Source organism: Chrysemys picta, chromosome 10 (genome assembly GCF_011386835.1).
Source record: "Chrysemys picta bellii isolate R12L10 chromosome 10, ASM1138683v2, whole genome shotgun sequence".
NCBI lineage: Eukaryota > Metazoa > Chordata > Testudines > Emydidae > Chrysemys > Chrysemys picta.
This window is the reverse complement of record NC_088800.1, coordinates 53,852,232-53,864,559: the sequence shown is the minus strand read 5'-3', so window position 1 is coordinate 53,864,559 and position 12,328 is coordinate 53,852,232. Positions and strand designations below refer to the sequence as shown.

At 53.3% G+C, this 12,328-nt stretch overlaps 1 protein-coding gene across 1 annotated transcript in view; it reads right to left on the bottom strand.

Moving 5' to 3' along the window:
* The window catches only part of CORO7 (coronin 7), a 171,910-nt gene that overhangs the window by 129,151 nt on the left and 30,431 nt on the right, over window positions 1-12,328 (bottom strand). Inside the window, exon 7 of the mRNA XM_005306167.5 lies at window positions 5,996-6,046. Within this exon, the coding sequence (XP_005306224.2) occupies window positions 5,996-6,046 (51 nt within the window). The remainder of the gene's footprint in view (window positions 1-5,995; window positions 6,047-12,328) is intronic.

Here is a 12,328-nt window from a genome sequence, read left to right as displayed (position 1 = left end):
GCAGCCCTTCAGCTACACTTCTCCTCTGGCTTCCTAGCTCTCCCCCGCCTGACTGGAGTGAGCCCTTTTTATAGTATCAGTGGGGCCTTAGAGTCAGGTGGTCATATTAGCTTAATGGCCTCACCTGACTCTTTGCAAGTTAATTTGAGTCAGGTGTTCTCATTAGCCTCTGGAGCAGCCCCTGCTCTGGTCAGGGAACAGAAAACTGTTAATCTAGTGGCCAGTATATCTGCCTTCTGCTATTCTGCTGTACCCAACTGGCCTGGATCTATTACACCATATTTACTGGGAACATGTCACCTCAAGGTAGGATGCAGAGACAACACCATTAATGGCTGCTTCTTGGAGCAGCTAGTCCTGGAACCCACAAGGGGAGAGGCCATTCTGGATTTAGTGCTAAGTGGCGCACAGGATCTGGTCCAAGAAGTAACTGAACTGCTCAGTAATAGTGACCTTAATGTAATTAAATGTAACATGCTTGGGGGGGGGGGGGGGGGAAGGTACCAAAAAAAGCTACCACTGTTGCATTTAACTTTAAAAAGGGGGATTACACAAGAATGAGAATGATAGATGGAAATTTAAAAAGCGCAGTCACAAGGGTACAGTGACTGGAAACTACTTAAACACACCATAAGTGAAGCTCAGACTAAACATATATCCCAAATCAAAAACGCCAGGAGGACCAAAAGAGGGCCACTGTGGCTGAAGAGCAGAGTAATGGAGACCATTCGAGGCAAAGAGGCATCCTTTAAAATTTGGAAGTCAAATCCTACTGAGGAAAATAGGAAGGGGCACAAACTCTGGCACGTAAAATGTAAAAGTATAAGCATGAATTTGAGAAGCAACTTGCTAACGATGCACAAACCAACAGTAATTTTTTTTTAAGTTCATCAGAAGCAGTTCGCCAAATGGGCAGGTAGACCACTAGATGACACAGCAATTAAAGGAGCACTCAAGGAAGACAAGGCCATTGCAGAGAAGTTGAATCAATTCTTTCCATCAGTTTTCATTGCAGAGAAGGTGAGGGAGATACCAACATCAGATCCATTCTTTTTGGGTAGCAAATCTGAAGTACTGTCCAAAATTGATGTGGCAATAGAAGAGGTTTTAGAACAAAATTGAACAACAGTAAAAAGTCACCAGGACCAGATGGTATCACCCAAGAGTTCTGAAGGAACTCAAATATGAAAATGCAGAACTGCTAACTGTGTTATGGAAATTACCATAACCATGAAATCAGCCTCTGTACCAGGTGACTGGAAGGTAACTAATGTGATGCCGATTTTTAAAAAGGACTTCAGAGGCGATCCTGGCAATTACAGGCTGGTAAGCCTAACTTCAGTACAGGGCAAAATTTATAGAAACTAGAGTAAAGAACAGAATTATCAGATACAGATAAACCTGATTTGTTGGGGAAAGAGTCTTTTGCAAAGGGAAATCATGCCACATCAATCTATTAGAATTCTCTGAGGGGATCAAAAACATGTGGATAAGGGTGATCCAGTCAATTTATTGTGTACTTGGATTTCGAGAAAGCCTTTGAGTAGGTCCTTCACCAAAAGGCACTTAAGGAAACTAAGAAGCCATGGGATAAGAGGGAAGGTCCTCTCGTGGATCAGAAGCTGGTTGAAAGACAGGAAACTAAGGCTTGGAATAAATTATCAGTTTTCACAATGGAGAGAGGTGAACAGCGGGGTCTCCCAGGAATCTGTACTGGCACTGGTGCTGTTCAATGTATTCATTAATGATCTGGAAAAGGAGGTGAACAATGAAGCAGCGAAGTTGGCAGACAATACAAAATTATTCAAGATAGTTAAGTCCCAAGCAGACTGCGAGGAGTTAGAGAGAGAATCTTACAACTGGGCAACAAAATGGCAGATGAAATTCAATGTAGATAATGCACATTGAAAAAAATAATCTCAACTATGCATATAAAATGATGGGGTCTAAATTAGTGGTTACCACTCAAGAAAGATCTAGGAGACACTGGATAGCTCTCTGAAAACTTCCACATAGTGTACAGCAGCCGTTAAAAAGACTAACCGTATATTAGGAACTATTAGGAAAGGGATTGATAATAAGACAGAAAATATCATAATGCCATTATATAAACCCCTGATGCGCTCACACCTTGAATACTGTGTCCAGTTCTATTTGTTCCATCTCAAAGGATATAGTAGAACTGGAAAAGGTTCAGAGAAGGGCAAGAAAGATGATCAAGGCTCCCATAGGAGATTAAAAAGATCAGGACTGTTCAGCTTAGAAAAGAGACGACTATAGTTTCCCTTCCCCTGCCCTCTAGTGCTGAGGGGACAGACATGCATAGCAGAAATCCACCACCACAGCTGGCACCAGGGCGTTGGCAGCCTCAGCAGAACAATCAAGGCTTGAATGTCTCAGACAGAACTCCTACTCCACCCCAGGAGCGGACCTGAAGGTCAACGGAGAGGCACCTTATTGAGGGAAGTTCACATGGCCCTAGCCCGTACTATCCCTGTCCTAGGGAAAGACAGAGGACCCCCGGCCGCAGGGCTGCCAGTCAAACACCAACATTCCATGTGGTCACAGCCCCATGCCCGGCTTCTTGTTTGCATTGGTCAGATTGTTTTTAAATTAAAGAAGGAGCAGTCAGTTTAGCGAGACAGTACCGAGTAACGGCAGTACCCAGGCTCTAAGAGGAAAGGTTGTGACCATTCTATGCCATGAAGGATCAGAACAAGCCTATGGTGTCAGAGGTCTGGAGCCTCCGGATATCAGCATCACAAGTTTTGCATCAGATTTTAAGTTACATCCTGCCCCTATTTCTGTCACATCAGTGGTTCCAGCTGACCTGGAAAACTCATTGCACTGCTGCTTCGGTAGCTGCCATACAAACTGGGTCACGATAAAGGACAGAGCGCAGCAACCCACTGCTTTCCATGGCGGCCCTGAGATGACACCATTTCATAGCAGCTTTGGGCCACAGGAGAAGAAGCCCTTCCAAGTAACCCAGCCGCTCCAGCAACAGGAAAATCAGATTTTATTCCTCTTGGCTAACTAAATCCTGTGCAAACTTTCAGGATTTATGGTATTTTAAAGGTTTTCCCTTCAGCACAATATAATATGTGGCATTTCTAGAAGACTAAACATCGTCATTAATTATGAGCGAGACTGGATTATGGCTGCAACTCAGCATTTCTTGGTAACTGCCAAGAAGGTGCATGTTTCTCTTGGCAACCCCGGACACAGATGAGGGGCTTGCACTGGACACAAACATCGATGGATCAGACGGCAGAGGAGGCAAACTGCCTAATTTCAACAGCCACCATCATTCACACTATTTTTAATAGCTCAGCTAGACGGGGTCCACCCTTTCTGGGAGACTCAGCTGGAACCCGCCGAGCTCAGCCTTTGCTAACGTGCCATTATACAACCAGACAGGAGCTCACAGAGAATAAATAGGAGGTGCTCTGGAGTAGCATGGGGTTGCACACCAGCAAGGAGAGATTCGGTGCTTTGCAGCAGTGTTGGGCGTACACCTGGAGCAGTGGGAGGTAAAGATGCGGTTCAAAAGGTGAACATTTGCCATTCTAGCTTGTGTTAGCTGCTCCACTTCCCCACGACAGGCACTGTGCATATAGCCACCCTAGGGGAGAGAAGAGAGGGGCTGTGTACAAGCCAGGTGTATGTAAGGTGCTTTGATTGGCACCCGAGCAATGTGTGGTAAGAGGCAGTCAGGGCTTAAAACGCAACAGCGGCGCAGCTGTAGTGCAGCGTAGACACGGCGACAGGATGCATTCTGCCGTCAGCGTAGATTAATCCACCTCCCCAAGAGGTGTCTACATCAAGGGTCAGGTCAGTATAGCATCGTCCCTCGGGGGGTGGATCTTTCCCACCCCCCAGAGACGTAGCTATAGTGATGTAAATTCGGAGTGTCACTGAAAATCTTATTCCCTGTGTGCCCTTCATCCTGGGAGACCCCCACCTCCCTCGCTGCTGAGCATAGCCACCTCAGTGTTGGAACATAGCACGGCTGCGGAGGAGAGGCAGACTAGTGCAACCAATGGAAAGAAGTCAGGCCAGGACCCCGGAGCTAACACCTCCGACGTGCAGGAAGGATGCTGTGGGAGGGATGATAGCCCCGGATGGTCAGAGTTAAGGCTCTTCCAGCAGCAGGGAATCCCCTAGCACCATGCTGGTGCACCGGTTCAATAGCCAAGATGGAATAGCACCACCTCCTGAATCAGACACACCATTTCCTGCAGCAGCCTGGGTTTTCTGTCGGTGTCACCCATCCAAATTCTGATCTGCCCTCAGATCACTCAGCCCCAAAGGGAGGGAAGGTCCCGCACCCCCCAACAGCCAGCCTTCTGGCTCGTTCCAGGGAGAAGACTGCAGGCTTGTGCGTGAGCAGCATCTCCACCGCGTCCCACGGAAGGGTCTGAGCAGCCGGAGCAATTTGTTGAGACTGGCCGAAGGATGGGGCAAGGGCGACCGGTGCAGAACTGAGACGCAGGCCAGCCCATGCTGCCTTGTCCCAGCTAGCTGACACCCGGGCGCCCCAGGCTCGCCTCTACTCAGCCCCTTGTGCACGGGCTACTGGCAAGCACTTGGAATAGCCAGTGGCCCTTTAACCACAAAGGCCAGGTGGCATGGCTCTCCAACTCTGCAGTGAGAGGCTGCATTTCGCTGCACTCTGGCCAATAATGCATCGTTAATCCCTATTCCCACATGGGGGGGGGGGGTATGGGAAAGGGAGTTCTGCCCACTGCCAGCACCTAGACAGATGGACAGACACCCAGCAGAGCAGACTGTCAGCTCCTGGCACACAGGCCTCTAGTGCTGGTGCTGAAGAGGACTATCCACTGGCTACGAGCGGTATTAGTGCAGCGAGTTCTCGACAGGCCACAGCCACGAGGCTGGTGGAAGGACCTAATTGGCACAACCCACCATCCGTCTGATGCCATGCGTGACTGGGGAGACCACATCAGTCGGTGTCTTACACACACACACACACACCAAAAAGCGAGGCCTAACATACAATGGTAGAGCTGTAGCATTAGCAGTTGGAGGGTGTGGACGCTGGAAGTCTTGGAAGGAAACACAGGCTGGGCACACAGGGGAAGCCACTACTTCTTTCCCCTCCTCAATGCTTCCTATAACTCAAGCCATCCCAGAGGGGAGAAGGACCTCAGCTTCCCAGAAGCCACAGGAAACCTTTAATGGGGGGGTGTTTAATCTCCATGCTGAATGCAGCTCCGACCCCACTATTTATTTTCTAATCACTGCATTTGCTGAGTCGGTCTGAGCTGGTCAGTCAGAATTCAATGGCGCTGAAGCTATTTCGTTCAGCTGCTGGAAAAACCTGGAGGCAAACAACCTATGTGGGAGCCACCTCCCTCCCCGCTGGAGCTGGGACTGCTGACAGACCCTGACCAGTCACTTTGAATTCACAGAATACCAGGATCAGGATGAAAGGGGACTGCAGATTGGAAGCAGGTGTCCCGCACTGAAGTCTTCATGGCCTAAAAGCTTCCCCATGCTCTGTGCAGAGAGCCTCAGGGAAGCCAAGAAAGGACCCTATGCCAGAGGATGAGGTGGCAACAGGCAGGACTTCACCAGGCAAAAGACAGCCAGAGCCTGCGGCAGCCATTCCAGGCATCCAAGATTCAGTGGTTTGGGTGTATGAACACCCAGAGGTTGGTACAGTTCTTCATCCCATGCTGAACAGTCTCCATGGAGCTGCCCGGAGCACACCCCACCGCAAGGAGCTCAGTCTATAACGATATCCTTCCAAACCCTGGTACCTCTCCCAAATATCAGACCCCTGCAACGAAGATCCCGTACAGACAGGCTCTGGACTATCTGCGCTTGTAGCACTTGGGTCGATTCAGTTCCTTCTACTGGGCCCATCACCGTGGTATCTGACCACCAATCTCTAATTCGCTTTGCTCCTCCCAGGTTGTCCGTTCGTTCTCCCCCACCCTGCTGGCAGACCAAGGAAAGAAGGAAGTACCTGGGCTGCAGCTGGCTTGGTCCTTGGGTCAAAGATCCGCAGCTTCTTATCCTGTAGAGATACAAGGAGAACAGTCGGAGGTGAGCGCCATGGAGAACGCAGGACAGTTAACGCACATTGGGCTGAATGCATGGGGGACCACCAGCCACAGAACAGCACTAGCCCATGACCTCCACCCTCCTTGGGGCTGCTGGCTCCTGTTCCCCTATGGCTCGCCCCATCCCTTCCCAAAAAGCCCCCTAGAGGGGAACCCCCAATGCAGTCTGCTTTAAGTGAACAGTGTGTGTGTGGGGAAGGGGGGCATGTGGGGAGCCAGACTTTGCCCAGGGAGCCAGTCTCAGCGGGGCCTGCTCTGCAATTTGTTGGAGTGGAACAACGGCCAGAGCTTCCAGTCCCCAGCAGCTGCAGCAGAGAGAACCTGCTCCAGGAGAGACCCGAGTCAACGCCCAGATCCATAGCCACACTTGCCCTCATTCAAGCTGCTTTCTCCTGGCAGGGGTGGAGATGGGTCCCTGCGACACCCCAAAGGTCCCCCAGCCTGTTTCTTTTCTGACTCCTCTCCCCATGCCAGTCAGAGCTGGCATTGTTCCAGCCAAGGGGGCTCCCCCTGGACTCTAGCAGGGATGCTTCTCCATTGAGTAATAGCTGGCAAGTCCTGCCTGCTTGGGGGTGGGGGGTCTGCCAGAGCAAGCAGAGAGTGCAGGCCCTGGTACCCGGGGGACCAGCCAGCACTGCTGCCCTGGGGCACCTAGGGACCACTCACACCTGGAGGAGGAGGGGACTCTAAAACAAGGGTCACTTAGAGACCCGCAAATGCCTGGTCGTTGGGCCCAAGGTGGAGGTGAAGGCCAGGGGCACACCCCCAGCCCAGTGACTGTCCCACACACCGTGCTTGGAAAGTGGAGGAACCATGTCACACTAAAAAGCAACAGAGGGTCCTGTGGTACCTTTGAGACTAACAGAAGTATTGGGGGCATAAGCTTTCATGGGTAAGAACCTCACTGCTTCAAATGCAAGTCCTGCCTTGCATCTGAAGAAGTGAGGTTCTTACCCACGAAAGCTTATGCTCCCAATACTTCTGTTAGTCTCAAAGGTGCCACAGGACCCTCTGTTGCTTTTTACAGATTCAGACTAACACGGCTACCCCTCTGATACATGTCACACTAAGAGGCAGCTTGATTAATTATTCTCATGCATCCTGCTGCCTCCCAATCAGCCCCACTAAGGGAGTCTCCAAGGTGTCACTGCAGCTCATAGACACACCAGAGCTAGCTGTCATCTAGCCAGGCCAGCTACCAGAGCCACAAAGCCACCTGCCGCGTGTGGTCCGCACACCCCTGGGGATTCGCTCACGGGGTTAGGCTAAGCTGCTGCAGCTTCCCTGCTCCGGTACCTGAGCTGGCTGGGTTAAAGCTAGCTTGGGGACATCGACCCGAGCTGCGATCATGCCCCAGGACTGCAGTGCAGATGGGCTCCAAGTCCCTGAGGTCTATATATCTGCCTTGTTAAAAAAGTCACTTCACTGTCCATGAGGGAAGGAAAAGGAACCCCATCGGCCTAGGAAATGCTGTTGGGGACTGGGATGGGCAGAGATCAAAGTGCATTTACAGGTGAAATAAAGTGACTGAGAAACAACCCTTTGTATGCCACTCCTCTGCTCTGCCACATGCAGCGAGCCCTGCAGCTCTGGTTAGGGGAGAGGACGCTGAATTTATCTGGCTGGCGTGAGAGCAAAGTCTGCGCTGGCAGCAGAACTCCCAGCAGGGTGTGCAGACCCCAGGGGCACTGACAGGGCTGGTGCTTGGAAAGCCACTGTCTGTGCTCACCCCCGAGCACGCTGGCTCTGGGGGGACAGAGTTCCCCCCATGCCAGGGTGACCGGCTCTCCCATGGAGCCAGCATGGTGCTCACCCCAACCTGATCCCCCTTCACGGGCATGCAGGCTTGGGGCTTTGACCAGTTTGGGGCCTACCTATTCCCTCCTCCCCCATCAGATGGAAACCCATCCCCTCACTCACAGGGTCGAGGCCGGCACTTGAGCCATCAGGAGCCCATAGGTCAGGGTGGGGGGGAGGAGAGCTGAACAAGGGGAAAGCCACACCTGCCCCCAAAGATGCTAAGGAAGGAATTGTAGGCTCCCTCGCCTCCAGCTCTTGAGACCTTGGCTGGGGAGCTCCCTGTGGCAGCAGCTCAGAGGGCCGGAAGGAGGACAGAGGAGGCTGCAGCCTCTGCAGAGGAAGGATGTGCCTTTGGCCTGGCTGTTAGTACAATGACCAAGCCCTTGGTCTGAGCGTTACCCTGGAGAGCCCTGCCATATGCATGGGGAGTGTGGCGACAGCAGTCGGCAGACTCGGCCTGACACCCCCCATGTCCCTAGAGCTCTGGGCTGTGTGTGTTAGGGAGCGTTCCCATGCACAATCCATGGGATCCAGTCACAGTGGCCCCAATTGGCTTCACCACCCCAGTAACACCCCCAGGCACTGACCGCCCTGCAAACTCCTCTTACAGGCCAGCGCCCCAGGGATCAAGCCCCTTATCAACATTGCACTGACAACAGTCCAGGATGATCAAGGACACTGGTGCAGACAAGGACAGTGGCAGTGATTCCTTGCTCCATCTCCGCCCTAGAAACCCTGCGTCCCTGGGCTGCTTCCTCTTCTCTCGTGCTCTTGGGGCCATCTCTTATCTTGTTCCAGGAGAGTCCAGGGGTCTGTTTTGTCTGCCCATGTGCCCTGGCCTGTGTCCAGGGGAACATGAGTCGAGGAAGGCAGCCGTGGTGAAGGCCAACGGGTGGGGGGGAGCCCTCAGTGGAATCAATAACAGTTCCGAGCACACCACAGGGGCGTTAGAAGTGCCGACTGGCCTGGCTAGTGGGCTCACTTCTCCTGGCAGAGGCTCCCAGAGGAGGTGCGACTAGAAATGCCTGGACCAAGGGAAACTGCAGCGGGGCCCGATTCTAAGGCGGCAGGATTGAGAGCTGACCTCATCGCAGTCACCTCCCCCGTCACCACACTTCCCCTGCCTCTCAGGCATCCCGCTGGCATGGCACCTTGCAGATGATCCATGTTCCTAAATCACTTTGAGATGGGGAGGGTAGCCCTGCTACTCAGCTCATCTCCCCACCGGGAGCCAGGACTGCTCTTCACTGGCTTATTGATTAAGCGCATCACCCTAGCAGTCCCAGGACACTGCAGGACTCCGAGGCGCTAGGTGCTGTACAAACCCAAGACAAGTCTATGCTTCTTTTGCTAGTGCCAATGCCACGGGACCTCTGCTGAACTGGCAGCAAGGCTGCCCCCGCTCAGCTCTGAGGAGTGGGAACTTTTAAGGCATGCTTTATAAAGGGGGCCTGAAAGCACAGTTGCCAACTTTCACGCGGTAAATAAGCACCCAGACTTTCACAATGAGCCAAAAATCAAGCTAATCCCATTTCAAAACAAGGCCAAAACAAGCCAATCCCTAAGATCCCCAACACTCTAGGTGACTAGATCCCCCCAGTGTGCAGTCTGGGACTGTGGTGGGCCTGCTGTGCACCCCTGACTCTCCCCACCTTGCCCCTGCTTGCCAGGAGCTGATTTAAAAAAAAAAAAAAAAAAAAAAAAAAGCAACAAGCAATAAGCCAAACAAGCAACAAGCCAAAAACTAGCCAACAAGCAACTCACAAGCCAATGAAGCCAAAAACAAGCCCAATTCTGTGTTTTTTTCCATGGGTTTGGCATGTCTGCCTGAAAGGCGTCTTCCCCTCACCTCCATCAAGCAGAGCCCCCAGGCAGCCAAGGGCTGACGAAAAAGAGAAATAGCAAGGTTGTGACCCTACAAGGAAGCAGCCTGCAGTGGAGAGAAATGATTACGATTCAAGCTGTTCAAACGGTCAGAGCCTTTCTCTCAGCTCCAGCCTTCCCACAAGGGCATGGGAGGACGGGAGTGCAAGGACAGAGCTCCAGAGAACTGGTCTGGAGAGACTCCTCAGGGAGCTCTAGTGATGGGGAGCCCCAACAACAGTGGGACATTAGAAGGGATAGGCTGCGTTAACACCATGCCCCCCAGACCGGCTCTGAGCAAGAGGTACAGTGCCAGGACCCTAGCAGCGCCAGCCCGCCCACCCCAGCTCTGCTGGAGAGTCGAGTACAGACAAGGCTGGGGTGCCCTGAAGGTTGGAGGCCTGCCCTTGCAGAATCCAGAGACCTGCCCTAAGCTGGGTGCTGGAGGCAGGCAGGGAAAGTGCCACACAGCTGGCCCTTCCAGAGCAGTACGTGTGTCACAAGCACCATCTAGTGCTCGCTCGCCAGTCCCACACCACCACCTTCTCCCTCTCCCAACCTAGCGCTGCGATGCCCCACCTAGAACACAAACACAGCCAGCTCTGAGACGCCCTGCCCCCAATTCATCATTTCTACAGTGCCCAGAATGTGCCTGGTGACTTTCCAACACAGCTAAGGTTGCCAGGCATCCGGTTTTCGACCAGAACACCCAGTCAAAAAGGGACCCTGGTGGCTCTGGTCAGCACCACTGACCAGGCCATTAAGAGTCCGGTCAGCAACTCAGCAGGGGCCCAGGACTAAGGCAGGCTCCCTACTTGCCCTAGCTCCACGCTGCCCCCGGAAGTGGCCGCCAGGTCCCTACGGCCCCTAGGCCTGCCCATTGGCTGGGAACCGTGACTAATGGGAGCTGCAGGGGGCAGCACCAGTGGGCACGATGGCAGCGTGCCCATGTGCCTAGTGGCTTCAGGGACCTGGCAGCTGCTTCCTCAGAGGGCTTGGCCCCCCAACCTCCTGCCTGGAGTCCCCTCCCACATCCTAAACCCCTCATCCCCTGCCCCACCCCAGAGCCCTCACCCTCCTGCCCCAGCCCAGAGCCCCCTTCTCCCTGGCCCCACCCCAGAGTCCTCCCCTACCCCAATCCCCTGTCTCAGCCCAATGAAAGTGAGGGAGGATGGGGAAGATTGAGTGACAGAGGGAGGGGGGATAGAGCGAGTAGGGGGCGGGGCCTCGGAGAAGGGGCAGGACAGTGGCAGGGCAGGGGTGTTTGGTTGTGTGTGATTAGAAAGTTGGCAACCCTAACACACATCCCTGCCTCAGCCGGGGACGAAGTTTGCTTCTGCTGTCCCTAGGACCAATGGCCAGGAGTAAGCAGCAGGTTTCTTTAGGAGGGAAGACTCCATCTCTCCGGTGAACTGAGCTGGGCTGGCGGTCATGGACTCATTATTATGCTAGTAAACGGAGGTCCATTGTGCTAGGTGCTGTATATTCGAGAGAGGTGCTGCCCAGAATGCAGGATTGCCAGGTTCTGGTCACAGCTTTGTTACTGGCTCTACCTCTGGGCCCCCACCCAGAGCCGTACGCTGGGATTAAGTATGTGCCTAGTGCGTGTGCTGCTAGAGATCCTTGGGGGAAGATGCTACAGATGGGCAATGTGTTACTCTGCCCTCTCTCTCAAGAGTAGCCATACTGGGTCACACCGAAGGTCCATCTAGCCCAGCACCTGTCTTCCAACAGTGGCCAGTGCCAGGTGCCCCAGATGGAATGAACAGAACAGGTAATCACCCAGTGATCCATCCCCATCACCCATTTCCTCTTGATCACTCTTTGCTTCATGCCCACTAGCACAGCTCTCCATAGTATTGCTCAGATCAGTCATCTCATGCTGGGGTCCGCTATGAAGAGGAGATTGCAGGCTGGGAGTCCTTCCCATGCTCCAGCTCTGCTGCAGATATGTTTGGGGCACGCTCGCTCCTGTGGGCCCTGCAGAGCCCGCCCAGCTCTGGGGGAGGAAGCTGGTGTCTGTAGGGCTGGTAGGGACAAAGACAGCCTAGCCTGGGTAGTGGGGAAGGGCAGCTGCAGCATATTTCTTCGCAGGCATCCACTAAATTCTCAATGGATGTCTGCCCCTCCTGAAGGCAGAGGCCTCCCCAGGTGTCGGGGGACAAAAACAGGTCCTTTAACGCTGGCAAGAATGGGAAGCATCCACAAGGACACCCAGGGCCCTTACAGAGCTAGGGCTCCTTCCCTCAACACCTTTGCTGGTAAGATGAGCAGGTACAAAGGGCAAAAAGCATCACAGCGACGGCCTTGAAACAAGTTCTCACCAGCATGGGGCCCAGGGGCTCAGAGCCGGAGCTGTCTCCATCACTCAAGCCCACCCCAGACCAGCTGAATATTGCCCGTTCCCTTCCGCACAGCTGACTGACCAGAGCAGTGCATCAGCCCACTACACAGGCACCTCGCAGCACGGCAGAGCAGGCCTGCCCCTCACTCCCACACAATGCAAGGAGACCCGGAACAGGGGAACCCACCGGGAGCTTAGCCCATCCTCCCCTTTATCTTCCAATGAGCAG